The 26,667-nt window shown below is 45.5% G+C and overlaps 1 protein-coding gene across 2 annotated transcripts in view; it reads right to left on the reverse strand.

The window, feature by feature from the left end:
• Positions 1 to 18,056: 18,056 nt before the first annotated feature.
• LOC140210992 (protein shisa-5-like) overlaps positions 18,057 to 26,667 on the reverse strand; it is a 116,318-nt gene continuing 107,707 nt past the window's right edge. For both annotated transcript variants that reach the window (XM_072280322.1, XM_072280323.1), the window contains 2 exons: positions 24,519 to 24,740; positions 18,057 to 20,589 (listed from right to left, as the gene is read on the reverse strand). In XM_072280322.1, the coding sequence (XP_072136423.1) occupies positions 20,345 to 20,589; positions 24,519 to 24,740 (467 nt within the window). In that variant the 3' untranslated portion in view covers positions 18,057 to 20,344. The remainder of the gene's footprint in view (positions 20,590 to 24,518; positions 24,741 to 26,667) is intronic.

Below are 26,667 nucleotides of genomic sequence, written 5' to 3' on the forward strand. Positions count from 1 at the left end.
GAATCTCCGCCTAGGGCCTGGGACAATCCAGGCCTGACAGCAATCTCCTCCTAGGGCCTGGGACAATCCAGGTGGGTCTGATGGAACTCTTCAATGAGCAATGGATCCTAGATGAAACTAGAAGGCACCTACAACTTTTCCTCCAGGCCATACTCTTCCCAGTTGACCAGGTACTGAACCCACCCCCACCCATCCACAATGACGTGAATCCATCAACTGACCAACTGCGTGTACTGGACCACCTTCCAGCACTCCTGGTCCCGGAGGAGCAGGATCAGGAATGTTGAGTGGCCCATGGTCAACGGGCTTAAGGCAGGACACATGGAAGGTAGGTGTTATCCTGAGGGATGGTAGCAGCTGGAGCCATTAAGTGACTCGGTTGATGTGATGGGTAATCTTAAAGAGACCAATGAACCGGGATGAGAGCTATTGGGAGCTGGTGCAGCTGGCCATGGACGGACAGCCAGACATGGTCCCCAGGTTACAATTGCCTGACTTATGGACACCTGTAGATACAAACAAATTCCCATAATGTTATTAAATTCAAGAGTTCAATGTATGTACTTAACTAATTTCCCCTCTCTCTCCTCTCCTCCCCCTTTTCTCTCTAACTCTCCCTCTCTCTCCTCTCTCCCCTCTCCCCCTCCACCCTACCCTCTTTCTTTTCTTTCTCTCCCCCTCTCTCCCCCTCTCTCCCCCTCTCTCCCCCTCCCTCTCCCCCCTCTCTCTCCCCCTCCCTCTCCCCCCTCTCTCTCCCCCCCTCTCTCCCCCCTCCCCCTCTCCCCTCCCCCTCTCCTCTCCCCCTCTCTCTCCCCCTCTCTCTCCCCCCTCTAACTCTCTCTCTCTTTCTTTCCCCACTTTTACTACTTCAAAGTTCAAAGTAAAATTTATACTTTATACTTTATTGTCGCCAAACAATTGGTACTAGAACGTACAATCATCACAGCGATATTTGATTCTGCACTTCCCACTCCCTGAATTACAAATATTAAATATTATAAATATTAAAAATAGTTAAAATTAGTAAATATTAAAAATTTAAATTATAAATCATAAATAGAAAATAGAAAAATGGGAAGTAAGGGTACTGCAAAATAACGAGAGGCAGGTCCGGATATTTGGAGGGTACGGCCCAGATCCGGGTCAGGATCTGTTCAGCAGTCTTATCACAGTTGGAAAGAAGCTGTTCCCAAATCTGGCCGTATGAGTCTTCAAGCTCCTGAGCCTTCTCCCGGAGGGAAGAGGGATGAAAAGTGTGTTGGCTGGGTGGGTCGTGTCCTTGATTATCCTGGCAGCACTGCCCCGACAGCGTGCGGTGTAAAGTGAGTCCACGGACGGAAGATTGGTTTGTGTGATGTGCTGCGCCGTGTTCACGATTTTCTGCAGCTTCTTCCGGTTTTGGACAGGACAACTTCCATACCAGGTTGTGATGCACCCTAGAAGAATGCTTTCTACGGTGCATCTATAAAAATTAGTGAGGGTTTTAGGGGACAGGCCAAATTTCTTTAGTTTTCTCAGGAAGTAAAGGCGCTGGTGGGCCTTCTTGGCAGTGAACTCTGCTTGGTTGGACCAAGTCAGGTCATTTGTGATATTGACAAACAAAATAAATAAATAAAATTTATTAAAGCACGTGTATATATATGTTACATTCATTTTCTTGTCTGCATTTGCAGCAAAATACAATAGCATGTTTGAAAAAGTCTGCATAAACAGTCCAAGACTGACAAACACCAAAGGCAAAAGAAGATAAACTGCAAAATAAAACTGAGAACATGAATTGTAAGGAGTCTATGAAAGTGAATCTGCAGGTCGTAGAAGCGATACAGAGTAGTGGTGATCACGTTATCCACACTGGTTAAGGAGCTTTCATGGTTGTAGGATAATAATTGTTCCTGAACCTGGTGGTATGGGGCCTAAAATTTCTCTCCCTCCGGCCTAAGTGTGAAGAGGCACGACCTGGAAAGTGGGATACTTGATGATAGATGCTGCTTTCTTGTATTCAATAGTGGGGAGGGCTTTGCTTAAGATGGGCTGGGCTGTGTCCATCACTTTCTGCAGCCTTTTCCGTTCCTGGACATTGCCTCTTTCACACCAGGCTGAGATGCGACCAGTTAGAGTAGTCTCCACTGTGCATCTGTAGAAGTTTTTGGCGTCACACCGAATCTACACAAACTTCTAGGAAAGTAGAGGTGTTGCCATGCCGTCTTTGTGATGACACCTGTGTGCTGATCCCAGGACAGACCCAACGATATATTAACAACAACATAGTTAAACTGCTGACCCTCTCCACCTCAATGAGGACTGGCTCTTGGACCTCCAGTGTCTCCCTCCTGTGGTTAATAATCAGCTCTTTGTTCTTGCTGATATTGAGTGAGAGGCTGTTGTTGTGGCAACAATCAATTAGATTTCCAATCTCCCTCATGTATGGCAATTCATCATCACCTTTGATTCGTCAGCAGCAGTGATGTCGTCAGCAAACTTAAATACTCGCTGGAGTAAGTAGCCACAGACTCATTAGTATAAAGTGAGCAGAGCTTATTTCAAAACTACCTGACGTGATTTTGATGCCACTTAAGTTCAAAGTTCAAACTACAATTATCAAAGTGTGGATATTTTATAAAACCTTGAGATTTGTCTCCTTACAGGCAGCCACAAAACAAAGAAACCAGTAGAACCTATTGAAACAAAACAAGACCTTCGAACACCCAATGTGCAACCTCACCTGTGAGTTTGTTAGGGTCACATACTGCGTCCGGTGCTCCCGGTGTGGCCTCCCGTATGTCGGTGTGACCCAATGCAGATTGGGAGACCGCCTTGCCAAACACCTTTTGTAAAAGCAGGATCTCCCAGTGGCCACCCACTTTAATTCCACTTCCCATTCCCATTCTGATATGTCCATCCATAGCCTCCTCCATTGTCATGATGAGGCTACACTTAGGTTGGAGGAACAACACCTTATGTTCCACTTGGGTGGCCTCCAACCTGATGGCATGAACATTGATTTCTCAAACTTCCAGTAATGCTCCCCACACCTCCTTCACCATTCCCCATCCACTTTTCCGTCTCTCACTGTGTCTCTTTGCCGGCCCATCGCCTCCCACTGGTGCTCCTCCCCCCTTTTCTTTCTTCCATGGCTTTCTGTCCTCTCTTATCAGACCTCCCCTTCTCCAGCCCTGTATCTCTTTCACCATCAACTTCCCAGCTCTTTACTTCATCCCTCACCCTTCAGATTTCACCCATCACCTGGTGTTTCTCCCTCCCCTCCCCGCACCTTTTAAGTCCTCCAGTCCTGATGAAAGATCTCAGCCCGAAACACTGACTGTACTTTTTTCCATAGATACTGCCTGGCCTGCTGAGTTCCTTCAGCATTTTGTGTAAATATCGCCGGCAAAATTTTAAAAATGGTTGACAAGAGCGCCCTCCTGTGGTTGACTTTGGCTTAACAACATCTCTCAAGACACAGAGAGATTCTCAGCTACGTACTGGAAATCCAGACAGAGCAGCACACAAAGTGCTGGAGGACTCAGCATCGATGGTTTTCCCTCTCCATAGATGCTGCCTGACCTGCTGAGTTCCTCCAGAAAACTTCGTCTGATGCCCCACAGAAAATAACTTGTCCAGAGGTTTGTAATAGCTTGCTTACTTATTATGCCAGACTATTTAGCCCCTTGGGTCCATGATAGATCGCAGTATGAGCAATCTCCTCAATCCCATTCCCTTTATCTTATTTCCTTCATTAGCCTTGCAACTCCTTTTTTCTCAGATACCCATCAACTCCCTTTTGATTCCTGTGTCACTTCACGACACTAGTGGGTAATTTAACCTCATGACTTTGGGCTGTGAGAAGAATCTGGATCGGGGGCACCACGAGGAAACCACAGTCACAAGGAAAAGGCACAAACTCCAATTAAATTGGACCCGCTTTCAGTGTCACGCACAGGGCTGGGAATCTGTGTGGCAGCAGCACTACCTGCTGCAGCACTGCGACGCGTGATTTCCAATCGTTTTGAAGAAAGTCGTGTGTGATAAAAGTGTTAATTTGTGATTCATTGCAGCCCAGAAGCTGATTCATGCCTAATTCCACAGGCAGGTTTGATTTATTGATTCAAGGGGGTTATTCTACTTCCCTTTAGTTCGTTCATTACATGCTGAGTCGTATGACGTTGGTGATCATGGTCTTCCCATGACCATGATTGTTCTTGGCAAGTTTTTCTACAGAAGTGGTTTGCCATTGCCTTCTTCTGGGCAGTGTCTTTACAAGATGGATGACCCCGGTCATTATCAATACTCTTCAGAGATTGTCTGCCTGGCATCAGTGGTCGCATAACCAGGACTTGTGATATCCACCACCTGCTCCCGTGGCTTCATATGACCTGGATCAGGGGGAGGGGCTAAGCAGGTGCTACACCTTACCCAAAGGTGACCTGCAGGTAGCCTAGGGAAGGAGCGCCTTGCACCTCCTTTGGTAGAGACCTACCTCCACCCCGTCACCCATACTTCCTTTTATTTCAAGCAACATACATCAAAGTTGCTGGTGAACGCAGTAGGCCAGGCAGCATCTCTAGGAAGAGGTACAGTCGACATTTCGGGCCGAGACCCTTGGTCAGGATTAACTGAAGGAAGAGCTAGTAAGAGACTTGAAAGTGGGAGGGGGAGATCTGAAATGATAGGAGAAGACAGGAGGGGGAGGGATGGAGTCAAGAGCTGGACAGTTGATTGGCAAAAGGGATATGAGAGGATCATGGGACAGGAGGCTCAGGGAGAAGGAAAAGGGGGAGGGGGGGAAACCCAGAGGATGGGTAAGGGGTATAGTGAGAGGGACAGGGGGAGAAAAAGGAGAGTGAGAGAAAGAATGTGTATATATAAATAATGGATGGGGTACAAGGGGGAGGTGGGGCATTAGTGGAAGTTAGAGAAGTCAATGTTCATGCCATCAGGTTGGAGGCTACCCAGACGGAATATAAGGTGTTGTTCCTCCAACCTGAGTGTGGCTTCATCTTTACAGTAGAGGATCCTCTCATTTCCCTTTTGCTGATCACCTGTCCAGCTCTTGGCTCCATCCCTCCCCCTCCTGTCTTCTCCTATCATTTTGGATATTCTCCCTCCCCCTCCCACTTTCAAATCTCTTACTAACTCTTCTTTCAGATAGTCCTGACGAAGGGTCTCGGCCCAAAACGTCGACTGTACCTCTTCCTAGAGATGCTGCCTGGCCTGCTGCGTTCACCAGCAACTTTTATGTGTGTTGCTTGAATTTCCAGCATCTGCAGATTTCCTCGTGTTTGCGTTCCTTTTATTTCAACTTATTTGGTTGGAGGTGGAATCACTAGAATTCATTACAATCACTTTTTTGACATTAACAGCAACTTTCAGATCCCTGCTTTTGTGTCAAATGAAATTGTTGCTAGTGACTTAGGTACTTTCTCATGCTTTGGTGGACTTCTGCTCCACAGTCAAGGCAAGCCACTTGCAGTGACATGTTTTTATTGCATTTACCAACTAGGACCGGTTAGACTGCCGTTTTTGAATGTTTGCTCGCTATTTTGGAATGTTTTGCACCTTGTCCCCAGGGGAACACTGTCTCATTCAGCTGTAGCTATGTACAGCTCAAATGACAGTTAGACAATTTGATTTGAGATACTCTAAAATACCTATATTTTTGCATGAGGGCTGCATATTTCTAATGGTCTGATGAGAATGTACTTACTGTTTAGTAATCCTAATTTGAGCTGAAAAGTTAATGATAAATGAGATATGAGTTTTAGAATGGCTGCTTTATGATATCTCAATATCTATGGTTATGTAAATATTCTCATTTTTATTTAGCACTCTGCAAAATGGGAGAATTCTTGAATGTGATAGAGTGTTGAATAACATGAGAACTGGTGGACCCAGAGGCCATGAAATCATAAGCTTTTCTCTGTACATGACAATAATAAATCAATTATTATCATTTTTTAGATTCTTCTTTCTGTTGGTTACACGTTCCATCTCTCAGTGACTCAAAGAGGTTCACCCTTTGAACCTCTCCTAAGTTTTCTTCAAACTCAGAGCTACTTTGACCATGTAATAATTTAGTCAACCTGTTCCCTTGCTGTTTCTTAACTCCACTTGATACTCCCGTTTTCCTGATAAAATATGTCTTCCTGCAACAGTATAGCATCATCTCATCTCCCACATAGGAAAGCTTTGATGGCCATGTGTTTCCCACACCAGGCATGTCCATTATCAAAGAAATCTTAAAATGTTCACAAACATGCAGAAAGCCTACACAATGGACATGGTTCAAATGTGAGGCATTTTTAAACTGTTAACTTTAATTTCTCATTAAGATAAAGAGTTTCTGGATGCATATTGTATACCTTTCTCTGGCATTAAATGCACCTATTGACCTATAAAATATTTCAAACAGAACAGATTTCTTTACTTTGTGAAAACTATGCAGGATAAAGAGGAACATCAATTATACTGTCAATTAAAATGGAACAGGCTCGGGGCCAAATCGAAGCAGCAGGGCCTAGGCCCGAGAGTGAGGAACAAGCTGACATTGGGCCAATTTAAGCGCAGGGCCAAATTGAAAAGGTTGGGGTGTCGGGACCGGCCAGTATTCAGCTTGCTGCTCTGTGAGATTTACTCGTCTCTATTCTGAACAGAGGCTGTGGCCTGCAACTAATGGACCAGCTGAAGTGATGAACTGGTTTTGTGCTGTGAGGTTTTTGTGGACTCAAGTTCTGAGTGTTATTTGTTTACTTTTTATTGTCTGTATGGGGTGTCCGGGAGGGGTAGCACCTCTGGTGGGGGAACATGTCGCATCCTCTTCAGGCGGTTTGTCCACCTTTGGTCCCCACCTGGCACTCAGCTCTCACCTGTGGCTCCCCGTAGCTGTTTGCATGCGACAGCGGCCACACCCCGGGCAACGGCTTCGACAAGCCGGCTAAACCAGGTGAGGGTAGTCGACGGGTCTCAAGCCCTCAGTGAGATAGGGAGATGTCTATCCCAGCATGTGAAGACAGACTCCGGCGGATTGAGTGGACGAGACCAATGGAAGGTCCAACGGTCAAGAAGGCAGTCTCTGCAAGCGTCGTGGAACGTGTCGAGCAGGACAAGACACAGAAGACGTCCTGGTCATCCACTGCGCCTAGTCCCATCTCCAGCCATCTCGACTCTTGTCTTGCCATTGGATCCAGATGGGAATTGGGAAGAGAGAGCGAGGCTGACACTGCGCAACTCTTGTCAAAGATTGCAGAGAGACATTGATAGGATGCAGAAGTGGGCTGAGAAGTGGCAGATGGAGTTCAACCCGGAGAAGTGTGAGGTGGTACACTTTGGAAGGACAAACTCCAAGGCAGAGTACAAAGTAAATGGCAGGATACTTGGTAGTGTGGAGGAGCAGAGGGATCTCGGGGTACATGTCCACAGATCCCTGAAAGTTGCCTCACAGGTGGATAGGGTAGTTAAGAAAGCTTATGGGGTGTTAGCTTTCATAAGTCGAGGGATAGAGTTTAAGAGTCGCGATGTAATGATGCAGCTCTGTAAAACTCTGGTTAGGCCACACTTGGAGTACTGTGTCCAGTTCTGGTCACCTCACTATAGGAAGGATGTGGAATCATTGGAAAGGGTACAGAGGAGATTTACCAGGATGCTGCCAGGTTTAGAGAGTATGCATTATGATTAGGGATTAAGGGAGCTAGGGCTTTACTCTTTGGAGAGAAGGAGGATGAGGGGAGACATGATAGAGGTGTACAAGATAATAAGAGGAATAGATAGAGTGGATAGCCAGCACCTTTTCCCCAGGGCACCACTGCTCAATACAAGAGGACATGGCTTTAAGGTAAGGGGTGGGAAGTTCAAGGGGGATATTAGAGGAAGGTTTTTTACCCAGAGAGTGGTTGGTGCGTGGAATGCACTGCCTGAGTCAGTGGTGGAGGCAGATACACTAGTGAAGTTTAAGAGACTACTAGACAAATATATGGAGGAATCTAAGGTGGGGGCTTATATGGGAGGCAGGGTTTGAGGGTCGGCACAACATTGTGGGCTGAAGGGCCTGTACTGTGCTGTACTATTCTATGTTCTATGTTCTAACTCTCCCTCACTTAAATCCAAATCACGCGCTAGTCTCGACACCATCATAATGGTGTCGAGGTCCTCATCGACGTCGACGATGGACGAACAGAACAATCGTCTGCACAACTTGTTTTTTCCCCGGACGTTGGGTACCTGGCAGTCCTCTTTTTTTAATGGGTTCTATTGGGTTTCTGTGCTTCGTGGCTGCCTGTAAGGAGACAAATCTCCAGGTTGTACACTTTGGTAATAAATGTACTTTGAAATTTAAATTTTGCCTTCATCATCCAAGCTAGTTATGTTCATTTTGCTTTTATTAATGTGAGATCCAAGAAATGAGACACTTCTAAACCTGTAGGATTCGTATCTGACATATAACTGCTTCTACACAAGCTCCCCCTGCCTTAAATACCATCTGCTTGTTTGGTAATGTTATTCTGTAGGAGTTCCCTGTTTTAGAAAATCAGGATGCAACAGGCCAACAGAGGGAGCAGTAAACCGCTCACTGCTCGTACTGTATTCGTATTTTTCCACACATTACAGTTCATTTACAGCAATTCACTACAGGTCAAATATTATCCATGCTGAGTGGTTCTGTGTTTACAATAGACCTGAAATCTGGCGGGACTGCTAACTATTTTCTAATTAAGGTCCTACAGCGAAGGCAATCAACGAAGGTTTTAGGGGGTCGGGATCACACAAATTCCTTGGCGATGATAAAAAGATGAAGAGGAAAATCGGGAGGACAAAGCAAGGGCATGGGGTGGATTTGGCTGGTAAGGTTAAGGAAAAACCCAAGGGTACTTAATATAAGAGTTGGGATGTTATGTTGCAGTTCTGTAAGTCGCTGGTGAGGCCACACTTTTCATCACCCTGTTGTAGGAAAGAGTGCAGAAAAGATTTAGTGGGTGTTGCCAGTACTAGAGGGTGTGAGTTATAGTGAGAGATTGGTCAGGCTGGGTCTTTATTCCTTCAAATAAAGGAGAATGACGGATGAATTTATATCAATATAGAAAATTAGGAAGGTATAGGTGGATGGTCAGTCTTTTCCTCAGGGTAGGTGAGACCCAGATTTCGGCCTTGGCCCGAAATATTGACTGCTTATTCCCCTCCGTCGATGCTGCCTGACCTGATGAGTTCCTCCGCCATTTTGTGCGTGCTTGCTGAAGATTATCAGCACAGTATTTATGTGTTTATGTATAATAATATGGTATTCTGTTCTGATGAACTTTAATATTCAGGTGGTTCAGGGAGAAACCTCAAAACTGAGGCTTTGATGAAGAATAAAGAGTGAATTGTCTCTGTTTACTGGAGGGTTGCTGGGCAGAGAATTCGGATTTAATTGACCAATACCCCAGGGGTAAATGAGTAGGTTTTATTTACACAATGAACTGTGGTAATGTGGAAAGCACTAATTGAAAAGGTGACAAAAACAGGTTCAATAACAACTTTTGAAAATGAAGTAAGCTGAAAATCATTCCAGGAGGGAGCAGCGAGGGTGTGTGTCAATTTAGATCGATCTTTAAAAGGGCTGGCATGGTTAAAATAGCCCATTCTTGTGTTTTATCCATCCCTGATCATGAAGAACTATTGTGTAGCACCTCTCCTGTAATTCTATCTTTTTCTGAGGTGGCCGCTTGGAACTGAGGATGATTTGCTTGCACTCTAGTTTCGTGGGACCTTATGAAGTCAATATGGTAAACACAGACCCTTCCATGGCTGGGAGGGGAGGTTCATCAAGAGAAGGGCAGAATGGCCTGATCCCATTGGCAGCCCTGGTGAAAAAGGGTATTGGTATTGGTTTTTTATGGTCACATGTACCAAGGTACAGTGAAAAGCTTGCCCTGCAAAGTTCAAAGTAAATTTATTTTCAAAGTGCATATATGTCCCATATACATACTCAATTTTCTTGCAGGCATACTCAGTAAATACAGAATAATAACCATTATAGAATCAATGAAAGACCGGACTAACTTGGGAGTTCAACCAGGCAACAAACTGTGCAAATACAAAAAGAAAGAAATAATAATAATGAATAAATAAGCAATAAAAATCGAGACCATGAGATGGAGTCGTTGAAAGTGATTCCATAGGTTGTGGGAACAGTTCAGTGATGGGGTAGATGAAGTTAAGGGAAGTTATCCCTTTTAGTTCAAGAGCCTGATGCTTGAGGGGTAACAACTGTTCCTGAACCTGGTGGTGCGAGTCCTGAGGCTCCTGTACCTTCTTCCTGATGGCAGCAGTGAGAAGAGAGCTTGACCTGGGTGGTGGGGGTCCCTGATGGTCGATGCTGCTTTCCTGCGACATTTCATGTCGATGTGCTCAATTGTGGGCCGCATCTTTTCGCATACTGTTCATCCAGATCAAATCATTACTCAGTGCATTGAGGTCGAATAAGGGAAAGCAATAACAATGCAGAATAACACGTAAATGCTGCTGACAAAGTGCAGTGCAGCTACATGCTGAAGTGCGAGGTCACAACGAGGTAGACTGTGAGAACACAAAGTCCATCCTATCATACAAGAGGTCCATTCGAGAGTTTGAAACAGTGGGATAGAAGCCAACCTTGAGTCTAGTGGAATGTGCTTTCTGGCCTTTGTATCTTCTGCTGGATGAGAGAGGGGGGAAGAGTGAATGTCCGGAGTGAGTTGGTCTATGATAATGCCAGCTGCGTTACTGAGGCAGTGAGAAATACAGACAGAATCCACCGAGGGAAGGCTGGTTGCTGCTGAGCTGTGTCCACAACTCTCTGCAGTTTCTTGCGGTCACATGCCGAGCAGTTGCCATAACAAGCCACGATGTTTTCCAGACAGAATGCTTTCTGCAGGACCATTTTATGAGGCAGGGTAGTGTTGATCAGACCTGTGTTCACAAGGTCTTGGGGGATCTTGTGAATAAGAGATCATGTTGAAATACACAAAACTCTGCTTCTTTGGCTGGCAGATTTATAACTAAGATCATGATCTCATTACTTTATATTCGACGATACATTTAAGACTGAGATTGACAGGGATTTCCTCACTCAGAAGCTGGTGAACCTGTAGAAATCTTTACCTCAGAAAGCTACAGAGGAAAAGTTGCTGAATATATTGAAGGGGAGGATAGATTTCTCGAAATAGTGGGGAGACCATGGGAAAAAAAGTATCGAGACTGCAGACCAGCCACGATCATAACAACAGCACTGGCGGAGTGACCTGCTCCTGTGTTTCTCTGTTTCAAAAACCTTGGAAAATATAAACAGCCAAACACTTGGAGCCAGGAATCAGAAGGTTCCGGTGAGCCTCCTTGTAGAATTGTGAAATATTTATGTCACAGAACTGGTCCTTTTCAACTATTCCCCTAAACTGTGGAACTCAACACCTAAAACTATAAGGGATGCAGACTCAGTTAACACTTTTAAACGCCAACTCGAACCCTATTTATTTAACCTTGATTTTAACTAACACCTTTTTGTTTATCATTTTCATGTTCACACTTTACAGATTCATGGAGAAGTACAGTACAGAAACAGGCCCTTCTGCCCATCTAGTCCATGCTGAAACCATCTAAACTGCCCACTCCCATCGACCTGCACCGGAACCATAGCCCTCCATACCCCTACCATCCACGTCCCTATCCAAACTTCTCTTAAATGTTGACATTGAGCTCACATGCACCACTTGTGCTGGCAGCTCATTCCACTGTCTCATCTCTGAGTGAAGGGTCTTCATCCCTTTGCAGAGCACTTTGAATTACATCGTTTGTGCTCTATACGATATTGTTATAAATATTATTCCCTACTATTAACTTACTATCCCCTACTACAGTCACCAAAGTAATGACGAATGGTCATAGATCAGCGGTCCCCAACCACCAGGCTGCGGACCGGTACCAGGCCACAAAGCATGCGCTACCGAGCCGCGAGGAAACGATATGATTTGGTGATATGAGTCAGCTGCACCTTTCCTCATTCCCTGTCACGCCCACTGTTGAGCTTGAACACACGCGAGGTCACTACCCACATGTCATCCATGTCAGCGCGGGAAGAAGAGCAACTCCTCGAGCTTGTTGACATAACATCTCGGCCGGCATTCTGGGTCAAAATCAAGGCTAAATATCCTGAGATAGCCACGAAAGCACTGAAAATGTTGCTTCCATTTCCAGCATATCTCTGCAATGAATGCAATGGAAACTAAATTGCAGAATAGACTGGACATAAGGAACCCCCTTCGAGTATCGCTGTCTCCCATTACCCCTCGATGGCACCGTCTTGTTGCAGGGAAACAAGCCCAGGGCTCCCACTGATTCAGCGATATTGGTGTGTTGCAATGATTTTATATGTTCATACGGGGAAAATATGTGCTGTGTGTTTAATATCCAAATGTAACTTAAAATGTCATGATGCTATTGACTTATAAGTGACTTATAATTGACTTATCGCTATATTCATGCCAGGAAAATATGTGCTGTGTTCAATATTAAATTCGTCAGATAAACCCTTTTAGAAATGAAATTGAGTGTATTAGCCACTTACCACCTATATTCCGGTCGTGATTAACACCCCCCCCCGAACAGAATCGCCGAAAACGATTTGTAGAAAAAAATCAGCACGTACACGCATGTGCACTGGTGCCCGCGCAAGGCTTCATGGTCATTGTAGTCTTCCTGGGGTAAACACACTGTATTTGACTGCTACTCTTGTCCATTGGCAACCCTACCACACCCGCCACCACCCCCCCCCGGTCGGCCAGTCCGCAAGAGTATTGTCAATATTAAACCGGTTCGCAGTGCAAAAAACGTTGGAGACCCCTGTTATAGATGACTGACAAAGATTGGCACAGAAAGTGGAGGGAAGTGTTCAGCTTGGGTGTTTCAAAAACACAACTTGTGTCACTATTGGGAAAGTATGCAGAAATGTTCAGGCTACTTCCAGAAACAGAATAAGGTAAGTCAAGAAATGTGTTGTTTTATGTCATGGTACAATGTAAGACACAGAAAACTATTGTAAGTTACAAAAAACAATGAACAATGCAAAAGAGGTATAACGAGGAAGTGTTTGTGGGGTTATGAGCTGTTCAGTGATCTGTTGGCCGAGGGGAAGAAGCTCTTTCTAATACATTGTGTGTAGATCTTCAGGTTCTTGCACCTTCTCGCCGGTGGAAGTAATGAGAAAGGGGCAGGGCTCTGATGGCGAGGATCCTTAATGATGGGTGCCGATCTCTTAAAGCACTGCCTCGTCCACATATCTTCGATGGTGGGAAGGGTTCACTTCATGACGAACTGGCTGAGTCTACAAACCTCTACAGAAAGCCAGGTATAAAACTGCACACAGTACCCCAGTCATGGAGTAACGTTTTATATGGTTGTACTGTAACTTCCTCGTGCTAACAGGCTAAAAATGGCAAACTCGCAAAGTTCTACAGACGTACCATAGAGAGCAATCTAACTGGCTGCATTACCGTCTGGTGTGGGGGCGGGGGTGCTACTGCTCAGGGTCGAAGTAACTTGTGGAGAGTTGCAAACTTAGTCAGCTCCGTCATGGGCACTAGTCTCTGTAGAATCCAAGACATCTTCAAGGAGCGAGGCCTTAAAAAAGTGACATCTATCAATAAGGACCCCCATCACGCAGGTCATACCTTGTTCTCATGGCCATCATCAGGAAGGCGGTACAGAAGTGTGAAGGGACACACTCAACCATTCAGGAACAGCTTCTTCCCCTCGGCCAATTTGTGAATGAACATCGAACCCATGAACTCTACCTCACTTTTTTATTTCTATTTTTGCACTAATTTATTTTGACTATTTTATTTTTTTATATATATACACACACATATATATACACATATTTACTGTAATTCAGTTCTTTCCCTATCATCAGGTATTCCATTGTGCTGCTGCCGCAAAGACAACGGATTTCTCCGCATATGCCGGTGATGTTAAACCCGAATCTGATTCCGACAACACATATGTCACCTTCACGACCTGACACTGCTGCCTTGAGGAACCCTTGAACTTGCACATCGAGGTCGCTCTGCTCCTCTGTACTTTCTGTGAATAGTAGTAGTGGTGGGCAGCCGTCGATCCGAGGGGATCATGGGTTCGCGCCTCTGGTGGACTGTGTCCTCTCCAGGCCGGGAAGATTTGAAGAACCGGCTGTTGCCCGTGCAGCGGGTTCCCCCTCTCCATGTCACTGATGTAGTCCAAAGGGAAGGGCAAGCACCAATTCAGCTTGGCACCAGTGTCGTCAGAGGTTGCGAGAGTGAAGTTGTAAACAACATCAAGCTGCCTTGGGAACCCCGGCTCCAGCTTTCTTCCTCAGGGTTTACTCCCGAAGCCTTTCCCACGGGTGGGTATGGCCGCAAGGCCGCGGAGGTTTAAAATCAGAGTTTTCCTTCTCCTCCTCCAGGGCTGTTTCTGTGAATAGCTCTGCCTTATTACTCTTCCGAGAGTGCATCCCTTCATTCTTGTCGGGATCAAATTCCTTCTGCTATTACTCTGCTCATTTTACCAACTCATCGACATCACCCTGTAGCCCAAAACAACCCTCCTCACATTTAACACCCCTACCAATTTTCATGGCAACTGCAAATTTACTGCTCATACCTCCTGCATTTTCATTCAGATTATCGGGGCAGCACAACGCTTTGCAATACCAGCAACCTGGGTTCAACTTCCCACTGCTGCCTCCGGGTTCCTCCCACAGTCCAAAGACGTACAGGTCGGTAGGTTAATTGGTCATTGTAAATTGTCCTGTGATTAGACCAGGATTAAATCAGGGGATTGCTGGAAGTGTCTATTCTGCATTGTATCTCAATCAATCGCATCATTAAAATAAATGATTAAATCATTAAATGATTTAAATAAATAACAAACACTAAATTTTCCAGCATCAATTTCTGTAGTCCATTGTACAATTTTGATTATAAAAACCCTCTGCTCCCCAGAAGTTGATCTGACGTAGTCTGAGGAGTCAAGAGACAAGATTCTTTCAAACTGAGTCAGGAAATGGTAGCTTCCTCGGATGACACAATCACTCAAAGATTGAAGTATATTTCGAAGTTCAAAGTACATTTATTATTGAAGTAAGTACACAATACACAACTTTGAGATTTGTCTCCTTACAGGCAGCCACAAAACAAAGAAACTCAATAGACCCCATTAAAAAACAAGACCGTCAGACACCCAATATACAGAAAATAAAACAAATTTTGCAAACTAAAGCAAGCAAACAGCTGAAGTTGACAAAAGTGTGTCTACAGCCACAAAGCCAGTTATTGCAGCTGATCCAGTAGCCCGTTAGTTGCAGGCCACAGCCTCAGTTCAGCGCAGAGATGAGTAAATCTCGCAGAGCAACAGGCTGAACCGGCCCGTCCCTCTCCTCCAGCCCCGACACCCTGACCTTCTCAACCTTGCATCATCCAAACCTTACTCTCAGAGCAGGGCCCAGCCACTTCGCTATGCTTTTGGGCATGGGCTGAGTCGCGGGAAAGCCGTAAATATCCAAAAACAAATTGAATGCACAAGATAGTCTTTTCAAAAAAAGGAAGAGGGGGCTGGATGGCAAGTCTGTTCTAAGTATAGAATGATGTTTGCACAACTAGATTGCTAGCAGAATATCTGTAAGGAGTTTGTATGTTCTTCCCGTGACTGCGTGGGTTTACTCTGTGTGCCCTGGTTTCTTCCCACAGTCCAAAGGCGTACCAGTTGGTAAGTTAATTGGTCATTGTAAATTGTCCTGAGATTAGGCTGGGGTTAAGTCAGGGGCTGCTGGGTGGCGTGGCTCGAAAGGCCCATTCTGCGCTATATCTCAATCAAAGAACAGTGCCTAATGCCGACTCTTTTGCTTGCATCTTTGGAAACTGCTCTATTTCCGTCGTTAATACCTCTATTTTCCCTTTCAGGGTTCTTCTGAAGACCCTGACCTGGAATTACATGCTGACTTCAGTTCTTTGTGGGAACGAGACCTGCTCTCGGGGTGTCACGACTGGCTGTTATCCAACATTCCAAGGGCGCAGCCTATGAGTTCGGCTCACCTTTGGAGGCCTAGGGCTTCAGGGCTCGGGAGACGGGCAGATCGGTGGTTGGTGTCCCAGACCGGTGTGTAGTGGGAGCTGGAGGATCTTTAGCTGTGTTTCCAGAGACCTGAGATCTTTGCGCACAGAGCTCAGAAAAAGTAACGCAACAGACTTATTAGGGAGAGAGAGAGAACCTGTATGCCAAATACCGGGTGAATGCGTAGTCTTTGGAGCACTGCAAGTCTGTGTCTTTGCAGTGGATTTTACTGCACGCTTGAGCGCTCGGTGGCGGGTGCTGATGCTTTTTTTTTTGCTGGTGGGGGGAAAGGGGGGGGCGTTGCTTGCTGCCACTTACACGCAGGAGGGAGGGGAGGGGAGCTGGGAAGGTACTTTGGGGTTCTAACATTTAACTGTCATTCATTCTTTGGGGCACTCCTCTGTTTTCGGGGACATTTGTGAAGAAGAAGAATTTCAGGATGTATATTGTATACATATATCTCTGACATTAAATGTACTGTACCTTTGAAATAACAAGGCACATGCTTTAGCAGATTCCCACGTCCCTTGGAGTGTATTTTTAATTTATATCAAAGTAAACTTTATTCATTATAAAAACATTATTTACAAAAACCAATCCGTGCGATGCTTTTACACCCTCACAATCACTGCTGTAAGTACTGTTCCAGTTCATTCCCTAAAACCAGTGGGACTGTTGTTATTCATGAGGCCCTCAGGGGTAATACACGACGACAGTAATTGAGGGGTCTCCTCACCCAACCTGGCCCCTCCCTAGTGGAAGAGCCCCACACTGTGGTCCTTCCCCACCGAGCCCTTGCAGTGGCCGCACCAAGCTTCAGTGCACCCCTCAGCACGTCCTCCTGCAGCCTGGAACGCGCCAGTCAGCAGCATTCCTCCGCGGACATCTCGATGTGCTGGCGGACCAACGGCATGGGGGAGAACTAAAGGGCGGCTTTCACCAAACTGATGATCTGCCAGCAGCACTCGATTTCCACCCATGTGCCTGTCCCTGGGAACGGTCCGTAGGTCTGTCAGCAGCTGCTTGGGGTCGACTGTGACGCAGGCCCTCACGTCTTCCGCCACACCCGGTTCACAAAGCAGCAGTCTGCCAAGAGGCGAGCAGTTGTCTCATCCCCATTACGGAGACGGGCTGGCACGCAAGCAGGGTCTGACTGGGAGAACTCCTCTGACTGTCAGCTGGGCAACGTCTTGGCGCCTGTTGGTGAGGTCTGCTCAGGGGACCACCCCACTGCGTCCAGCGTCTGCAGGACACTCCGTGCCGATCACCGCCTGGTGGTCAAAGGTGTTGGTCTGGAAGAAGTTTTCCATGAAGGGGCAGGTAGTGTGGCAACATCCAGCTGATGGGGCCAGACACATCCTCTTTCTCAAACAGAACCCTGTTACATCGTGGTACTTGGTGTCCACGTACTTGCAGCTTGATGAAGGCGGCCATCTGGGTGAGGGCAACGTTTGTTTTCGCTCACGTTGTCCAGGGGCATGTGACCTGTCTGATCTGCTCCATCTTGGATCCAGGTGATCTCCAAACTTGAGGAGCAGGGGTACAGGCCACGTACTGCAGCCTGAGAGCACCTCCTACCTGATGTCCAAGTTCTTCCCAGTTAGTGACTAATATCCTTTGGTAGTCTCTTGCAATCATTTGTTTCCAATGGTAAGGACAACTGGAGACCGGGCCTCAAACAAGAGAAAGCCTGCAGATGCTGGAAATCTGAGCAACACACACAAAATGCTGTTGGAACTCAGCAGGCCAGGCAGCATCAATGGAAAAAGTAGTCGACATTCCCTCCCACAACGTTGTCTGTACTCTTTTCCGTAGATGCTGCCTGGCCTGCTGAGCTCCACCAGCATTTTGTGTGGGTTGCTTGGAGACCAGGCCTGCTGCATAGACTTTCACACGTGCACACAAAATCAGTTCAGCTTTTGCTCATGCAATGGAATCAACTTTAAAAACAGATAAAACTAACAATATTTTTGACACAGCATGCTTTTTATTTTATTGTACAGATACTAGTATTTGAACATTTTATGTCATGAATGTTTTTCCAACAATACTGCATCTGAATGATTTTGCTTAATCCCGATGATATACAAATCGCGATTCATTGAATTGAACCAAAAAGTCATTGGGTGATAGAGACTAAATAATTACAAAGCACAAAGATATGAATGAACTCAGAGTTAGTCTTTGGTTAGGGGAGAGGTCAGTCCGGGTGACAGAGCAAATGAGATAGCGTGATTTCTATCTGCATACATACTGCACACAACTTATTTTAGAATTCATCTGGCCCTTTCCTGATGCTGCTAATCAACTTCCTGACTGGTTGGCTTGACAGAAGCATCTCCACTTACTTCTGTAGGTGAATAAAAACAGCAGCAAAAAAACTTCAAATATTGCAGTTTTACGTCACAAATAAAATAAAAGACACGAAGCCGACAGTCAATACTGCTGATCCCATTGATTTGGAATGATTCCGTTTCTGCCATTTTTCTTTGGTTTCCCTGGGCATCTCATCAAACTCTCCTGAGAATGGAGGAACAAAGGAAACAGGAACTCTTCCGGGCTGTTCCGCCGTTCTGTAAGATCAGGGCTGATTATCTACCTCGGTGCGATTTTCCAACACTATCGGCACACCTCAACCTGAGCTATCAATATTCACCACCACCCTAAACTATCCCCTTATCCCTGGATTCCCTTAATATCCATTACTATACTTTCAAGAACCTAACAAATGAACCTCCACAGCCCTTTGGGGTAGAGAATTCCACATGTTCAGCATCTCAAAGAAATTCTCTGTATCTCAGTCCTCAGTAGCCAACTCCTCCTTCTGAAGTGGTACATCTAACCTGTCAAGTCTTCGAATCATGGAGAAAGATACAACACTTTAAGAACTTCATGTGCTTTAATGAGATTTCCTCTCATTTTTTCTAAGTGCTAGAGAATACTGTCCCTGTTTGCTTAATCTCCTCTCATTACTCAAACCTACCATCCCTGGAAACAATCTTGTCAAGCTTTGCTGCCATACCATGCCAGCTGTGTCTGTGCTTTTCATTGTGCCCCACTCAATGGGTGAGACCTGGCACCGTGTGGCAGAATGGGCCAGTTGAGCAACAGATCTGAACCGCAATGAGATTCTTACTTTAATAACATCTTGCCAATGGGGCTACAGTATATGTTGGCGTGCCTTCAATGAGTCATAGAGAGAGACACCATGGAAACACGTCTTTTGGCCCAATTAATCTGCCCAACCTTCAATATTCGTTTACACTAATTCTATATTGCTTGCATTTTTATCCGTCTACATTCTCCAATTGTATGAGTCACCTCCACCCGACATTTACACTGCTCATTTGATCTGCCAATCCATGTCCTGGGATGTGGCCTACCCACCTACAGAACATACAAACTCTACACCAGCAGTATTCAAGGTCGGGATTGAACCCACAGCCTCTGGCGCCAAGCGGAAGCAGCTCTTCTTGCTGCGCCACTGTTCCACCCAAGAACATTCTGCAGTAGATGCTTGGAATAATTCTGCCACATGGAAAGAGCAGAACCAGCGGAGGGAAAATTAGACATCCCACCCCCAGATATATCCAGTTACTAGCCAATAACGTGCTGCCAGCCAGAAGACTGGGGAGGTCAAAGATGATGAGTGCAAAATCAGAAATCTACATGGATTCAGCTTCTCTTTCATTGTGTTTTAAGGCAGAATTCCCCAAATGGTGTTGGCATTATGGAAACGGTTTACAGAATCTGCTGCCATACCCATTCAACTTACCGAACACAACCTATACCAAGCAGCGAAAAAAAAAGCCGGAAAGAAAATGGACGTGATAACGTTTGCACAGAGGGCACTTACAAAAATGTGCTACTTTTTAATTAGTGGCAAGTGGTGACATGTAGCCTTCACAGAAGGGGAACTTAGGAGATATCAAAAGGCCTATTTTGTTAATGCAGGAAAAAGAGACGTTTAAAACCAACTTTCAGATTGGCCAAAATGGTTGGAAAGACAAGTTAATCAAAAAGCAAGGTCTGCACTTAACAATGACGTCACATCTTCTCAGGAATTAAGAATGTCGACGTGAAGCTGGGTGTGCGGGTTGGGGATGGGAAGAGCACTCTTTTAAACTTAAGTAACTGCTGAACAGTTTAAAATGTTTACAAGGTAACTCATCTCCAGCATTAAACTCGTACAAAATAGTAACAGACTAAAATAAATCAGTAAATGCACTTGATAACCGAGTTAGTCATGTGTCTATTAATGTGCCTTCTCTGGAGATCCATAGGCAGGATTGTAGGGCGGCTGTGCAGACGGATTGTAGGGCGGCTGTGCAGACGGATTGTAGGGCGGCTGTGCAGACGGATTGTAGGGCGGCTGTGCAGACGGATTGTAGGGCGGCTGTGCAGACGGATTGTAGGGCGGCTGTGCAGACGGATTGTAGGGCGGCTGTGCAGACAGATTGTAGGGCGGCTGTGCGACAGGGTAAGGTGCACTGGCACCAGCTGAAATTAAAGCAGAAGACAATATTAGAGAAAAAAATGTGATTAGGTGTAAAGATGCATCCAGCAAAATACTTATAAGGTTATTTTTAACATTCTGTCACTCTGTACAACGAGTCTGTGTTGGTGTTTAAATTTACCCAATCTCTTGACCCATCTTGTTAACATGATCCCTCTTCCATCAACTGGCTATCCAGGTCAGTCTTAAGGTCAAGTTGGTCACTGCTTGAATCACATGCTCTGGAAATGCACTCCAAACACTCACAACACAGTGTGTGTTAGATGCATCCCTCTACTCTCTTAATGAATATACTCCTTCACTTTTGAAGGCAGCATCATTATTTCCACGGCAGATTGGTTGGTTGTTGCCATTTTCAACGGCCAAGGTAAGTTCATCCCTGCCTGTCTCCGTTTGTACATCCTCTTCCTTACCATCGATGTCTTTTCACCAAATATCAGATATCTAACAGGGTAATCATGTTGTGGACTTGCTAGTGAATCCTGGAAGGTATCGGCAGTTCCGCACTGAATCATTGTCATTTTATACATTAAGGACAATTTGGTTTTTAGTTGCTTCCAAATATTTTGCTACAATTGCAGCTCAAGGGGAAGGAGGCACGGAGGATCAGTGAGCAGAACCGATTAGACAGCAGGTTTGGTGTGGAAGAAAGCGATGGTCCAGGCATCAAGGCTTACGGGGAGAAGGCAGGAGAATGGGGCTGCGAGGCGAAATAAGTCAGCCACGATCAAACGGCAGAGTAGGATCGATGGACCAAAAGGCCCAATTTTGCTCCTACGTTTTGTGGTCTTATAGGCTTCAGGTCAAAGGCCTGGCTAACAATGCACATGTGTAAAGTCAAGTTCCACCGTGTCCATCAAGGAAATCTGGAAATTGGACACACCTTTAAAAAAAAAATCAGATGAACAACAATGCCAGAAGAATAAAAGTGAAGCTGTCAAAATGGCCTGAACCAATTTCCCTCAGGGAAATGAACTCAAAGATGTTCCTCAGTCCCTTTCCCAATTCAGAGTGATTAACTCAACTGACCACTGGGGCTTGTGTTGGGACAGATTTTTTTTACATTATATGTCAACGATTTGGATGATGGAATTGATGGCTTTGTTGCAAAGTTTACACACGATATGAAGGTAGGTGGAGCGGCAGGTAGGTTTGAGAAAGCAGGGAGGCAACAGAAGGATTTAGGCAGATTAAGAAAGTGGACAAAGTGGCAGATGGAATACAGTGTTAGGAAGTGTATGGTCATGCACCCTGATAGAAGAAATGAAATGGCTGACTATTTTCTAAATGGAGAGAAAATATAAAAATCAGAGGTGCGAAGGGATTTGCGAGTCCTTGCGCAGGATTCCCTAAAGGTTAATTTGCAGGTTGAGACTGTGATGAGGAAAGCAAATGCGATGTTAGCATTCATTGCAAGAGGACTAGAATATAAAAGCAAGGATGTAATATGTTGAGACTTTATTAAGTACGGGTGAGGCGACACTTAGAGTATTGTGTGCAGTTTTGGCCCCTTAGAAAGGGTGTACTGAAACTGGAGGGGGTTCAAATGAGCTTCACGAAAATGATTCCAGGATGCATGGGCTTGTCATATGAAGAGCCTTTGATGGCTCTGGGCCTGTATTCACTGGAATTTAGAAGAATGAGAGATGACCTAATTAAAATCTATTGAATGGTGAAAGGCCTGGATAGAGTGGATGTGGAGAGGATGTATCCTATGGTGGGGGAGTCTAACACTGGAGGACACAGCCTCAGAATAGAGGGGTGTCCTTTAAGAAAGGAGATGAGGAGGAATTTCTTTAGCCACAGAGTGGAATTCGTTGCCACAGGCAGCTATGGAGACAAAGTCTTTATGTATATTTAAGGCACAGCATGATAGGTTCTTGACTGGTCAGGGCATGAAGGGATACGAGGGGTAGGGGGAAGGCAGGAGATTGGGGCTGAGAGGAAAAATGGATGAGATGGAGGAGAAGGTTCGATGGGACAAATGGCCTAATTCTGCCCCTATATCATATGGTCTTAAATGCTCTGGCATTTAATTATTATGAAATATACACAACAGGCTGGAGTAATTGACAAAGGTAATCCACCAGCATCTCCTCAGGTCATCAAGGAACGTGCAATGAATTTATGACTGCAACCAGAACCCGTGTCCTTGTCCCTGCACTTGAGTGTGGTTGGGCTTTACGCTGAGTGGGGCAACTCATAAACCAAGAGCAACGGAGGAGGAGGGCAAGTAGTACGAACCCCAAGGCTGAGCAGCTGGCCAGGCCACTCACCAACAGACCAGGGGAAAAACCCTTTGTTTCGGCCAAGGAGGTGTGGCTAGCACCGTCCCTGATCACCCCTTTGTGATCCAGCCTTGTGCATGGGTGGGGCATCTTCACTGATCACGGGAACCTTTATGCCTAGCCTGACTGGGACAACAGTAAACCTACGACCTCGGGAGGGTACTTATCTGCCTTTCTTACCCTTTCCGTTCAGGTCTTGTCCAGGTTTGGACGTGCATGTAGTCTTTACACTGCCCGCCAAGAGTACTGATCTTCAGCAGAAAGCACCCCTCCAAGGCCAAACGATAATGACAATCAAAACAGAAGGAGGGTGCTCTGCTTTCATTACAGAAGATCAAAGGATAAAAGAATCATCAAGTACTGTTCGTATCTGCTTGTCACACTGAGACACGTGCGGCTCTACAGTCAAACTTGCTTTGTTCTTGCTTGTTGAGCACACTGCAATCTAAACGTGATTACCAATCCAAGGCCCCTCCCCAGAGACACCTTATACTCCGTCTTGGTAGCCTCCAACCTGATGGCACGAATATCGATTTCTCATCCTGGTAATGTTGTTCCCCCTCCTCCTCCCCCTATTCCCCACTCTGGCCTTTTATCTCTTCTCATCAGTCTATCACCTCCCCCTTGGGTCCCCTCCTCCTTCCCTTTCTCCTGTGATCCATTCTGCTCTCCTATTAGATTTCTTCTTCTCCAGCCCTCTACCTCTCCCATCCTCCTGGCTTGGCCCATCACCTTCCAGCTAGCCTCCTTCCCATTCTGACATCTACTCCCCTCCTCCTCAGTTCTGAAGGAGGGTCTTGGCGAGAATCCTCGACCATCTGTTCATTTCCGTCGATGCAGTGCTGTGTTGAATTATATCACTGGCCTACCACACCTTCCCTGCCTTCAGCGGGCAGTTATTCAAGATTTTCTTCTGAAATGCCTAGAAGCTCTAATCCAACACATATTAGATTAGATTAGATTATGAGGACACTCAGTCCTCGTTTATTATCATTTAGAAATGCATGCATTAAAAAATGATACGATGTTCCTCCAGAATGATATCACAAGAAACACAGGACAAACCAAGACTGAAAAACTGACAAAATCACATAATTATAACATATAGTTACAACAGTGCAAAACAATACCGTAATTTGATAAAGAGCAGGCCATGGGCACGGTAAAAAAAAGTCTCAAAGTCCCGATAGCCTCATCATCTCATGCAGACGGTAGAAGGGAAACACTCTCATATGTCAGATGCCTTCATTTCCTCACTAGAGAACATTACTTTAGCCCAGTGCTGACCTGGCTCTTTGATGAGCAGGTTTCAGTGTACTGTGCGTAGTACTGCCCCATGCCACACTGCGGATGGCACGGTAGCGTAGTGGTTAGTACAACGCTTTAGAGCACAGGCGATCGGGGTTCAATTCCGGCTGTGTCTGTAAGGAGTTCATACGTTCTCCCTGTGACTGGGTGGGTTTCCTCCGGGTGCTCCGGTTTCCTCCCACAGTCCAAAGACGTAACAGTTGATTGGTTAACTGGTTATTGTGAATTGTCCTGTGATTAGACTGGGGTTAAGTCAGAGGGTTGCTGTCCAGTACACTCCACGCTGATAAACAAACAAACAGATAAAGCTTACTTACTTGCCACGGTATCTTGATATGAAGGAGGCTGCCCGGAATATGGAGTTGGATATGGTGGTGGATAGGGACTACTTGCATGATAGGGCACTCCGACAGCGGGTCCTGGCTGCGCTGGCATAGGCGTGTAACCTTGGTATGGGACAAACCCTTGAGCAGGCACTGGTTGGTGCGATGGATATGCAGACTGGACCACCGTGGTCGTGGTTGAACTTGTGACAACAGCTGAAGAGAAAAATTAACAGTTAGTGACAAGAATAGATATTTCATTCGTCCTATTTGTTAAACGAACACATCAATCATGCATGATGAAAGTAGTTAAATTTAAATGTTAAACTCCTTTCAGACACAGTGGCACAGGGTGTTGTTAAAGCTGAAAAGTTCAAAGTTCAAAGTGAATTCTCAAGGGCAACAAGGGATGGACAGTAAATGCTGGCTTAGCTGGCGAGACCCACATCCCGTAAATTAATTTTAAAAAACATACACGTCTCCATATACAATCCTAAGATTCATTTTCTTGCGGGCATACACAATATATCCATAATAGAATAATAATCTTAATAGAATCAGTGAAAGACGGCAACAACTTGGGCATTCAACCAGCGTACAAAAGGCAACAAACTGTGCAAATGAAAGAGAAAACAAAAAGTAATAAATATCGAGACTAGTCCTTGAAAATGAGCCCACTGGTTGCAGGAACTGTTCAGTGATGGGGCGAGTGTATTCTCTGGTCCGAGTTCAGTCACAGACAAACATTAATAACAGGAAATTATAACTTGATTTGAAAATAAATAAGAGAAGAGAAAGCCATCTGGCTCCTTACACATGCTGCGCTACTGAATGAGATCTTTAATCTCCGTGCTATATTCTTGCAATAACCATAAATATTTCTCAGTTCTCTTAACAACCATTCAAGCTGTCTGGAGCAGGGGTTCCCAATCGGGGTGCCTGGGCCCCTCAGTTAATGGTAGAGCCCATAGCACAAAAAACGTTGGGACCCTTACGAGCGACGACTACCGAAATCCAGGCTAATTATGTGACTTCAGCTTATGACAAAGTAAGCTATCTGCTGTGGATCAGAGTGAATGGCAGCCAAGACCTAAGCATCCTAATCTTTTATCTTGGGTTAAATTCGATACAGACTGGATTTCAGATCAGCCATTAGAACACAATGCATCACATTTACTGCAACACTGAGATTAAGGTCTTTATTTTAGTTGACGTCATCCTTACCAGGGCACCTTGTTTTCTTTTTTTTTGGCGTGTGCCTGCGTGCGTGTCTGTGCGTGTGCGTCTGCGTGTCCGTGATGTCTTTTTCATGGCTTTTTTACAAGGCGCGGAGCGAGAGCGAGAGAGAGAGAGAGACTGTGTGGCGCGCCACTCCTCACACAGACATTTTCGCAGTATTTTTCCCTTTATTTTACGAGGTCGACACTCAAACCGGCACGGATGGAAAGCGTACTCGGGAGCGGACCCGATTGGATTCGAACCCGGGAACCTCCACTCCCGGGTCCAGCACCGATGTCGTTGCGCCACCAGCCGACCCAGCACCTTGTTTTCTTAAAAGCATAGTGGTATGCATTATGAGATTAATAACTTAATAGCCTGGTTCCAAGATTCATTTTCTGAGTTCCTATTGTCACAATAACCATTAGATAGCGCAGTGCAGGCAATTACCTTCCCAGTACTTGGTTAGCTTACCAACTGGTTAGACCTATAGAACAGTATGTCATGAGGTTATTTGGTTACATTATAAAAAGTACTCAAAACAAACTCTGCACATCTTCCCTTATCAGTGGAACAGACATTTTAACCTTGGATTGCTATGTCCAGCTTTGTTCTTCCAGCTATGAAAGGATCTACACACCATAGACAGAGTGCAATAAATGCCCCCATTTGCATTCTCCCATTTTTCCTGAATTCACCTTCCACATCAGTGCTTCCAAGATTCTTTTCTCTTCCTTAACTGCCCTTTCCTCTCCACCATTGCTGACCGTGCTATCAGCCATCTGCCCTCATCATCCCCAGACCCCCCCCCCCACCACCAGGGTGAAGGTCAGGATTTCATGTCTTCAGTTCCACCCCACACACTTCACATTTAAAGGATACCTTTTCACAACACGCTGGAGGAACTCAGCAGGTCGGGCAGCAT

This window comes from Mobula birostris, chromosome 16 (genome assembly GCF_030028105.1).
Source record: "Mobula birostris isolate sMobBir1 chromosome 16, sMobBir1.hap1, whole genome shotgun sequence".
NCBI classification, from domain to species: domain Eukaryota; kingdom Metazoa; phylum Chordata; class Chondrichthyes; order Myliobatiformes; family Myliobatidae; genus Mobula; species Mobula birostris.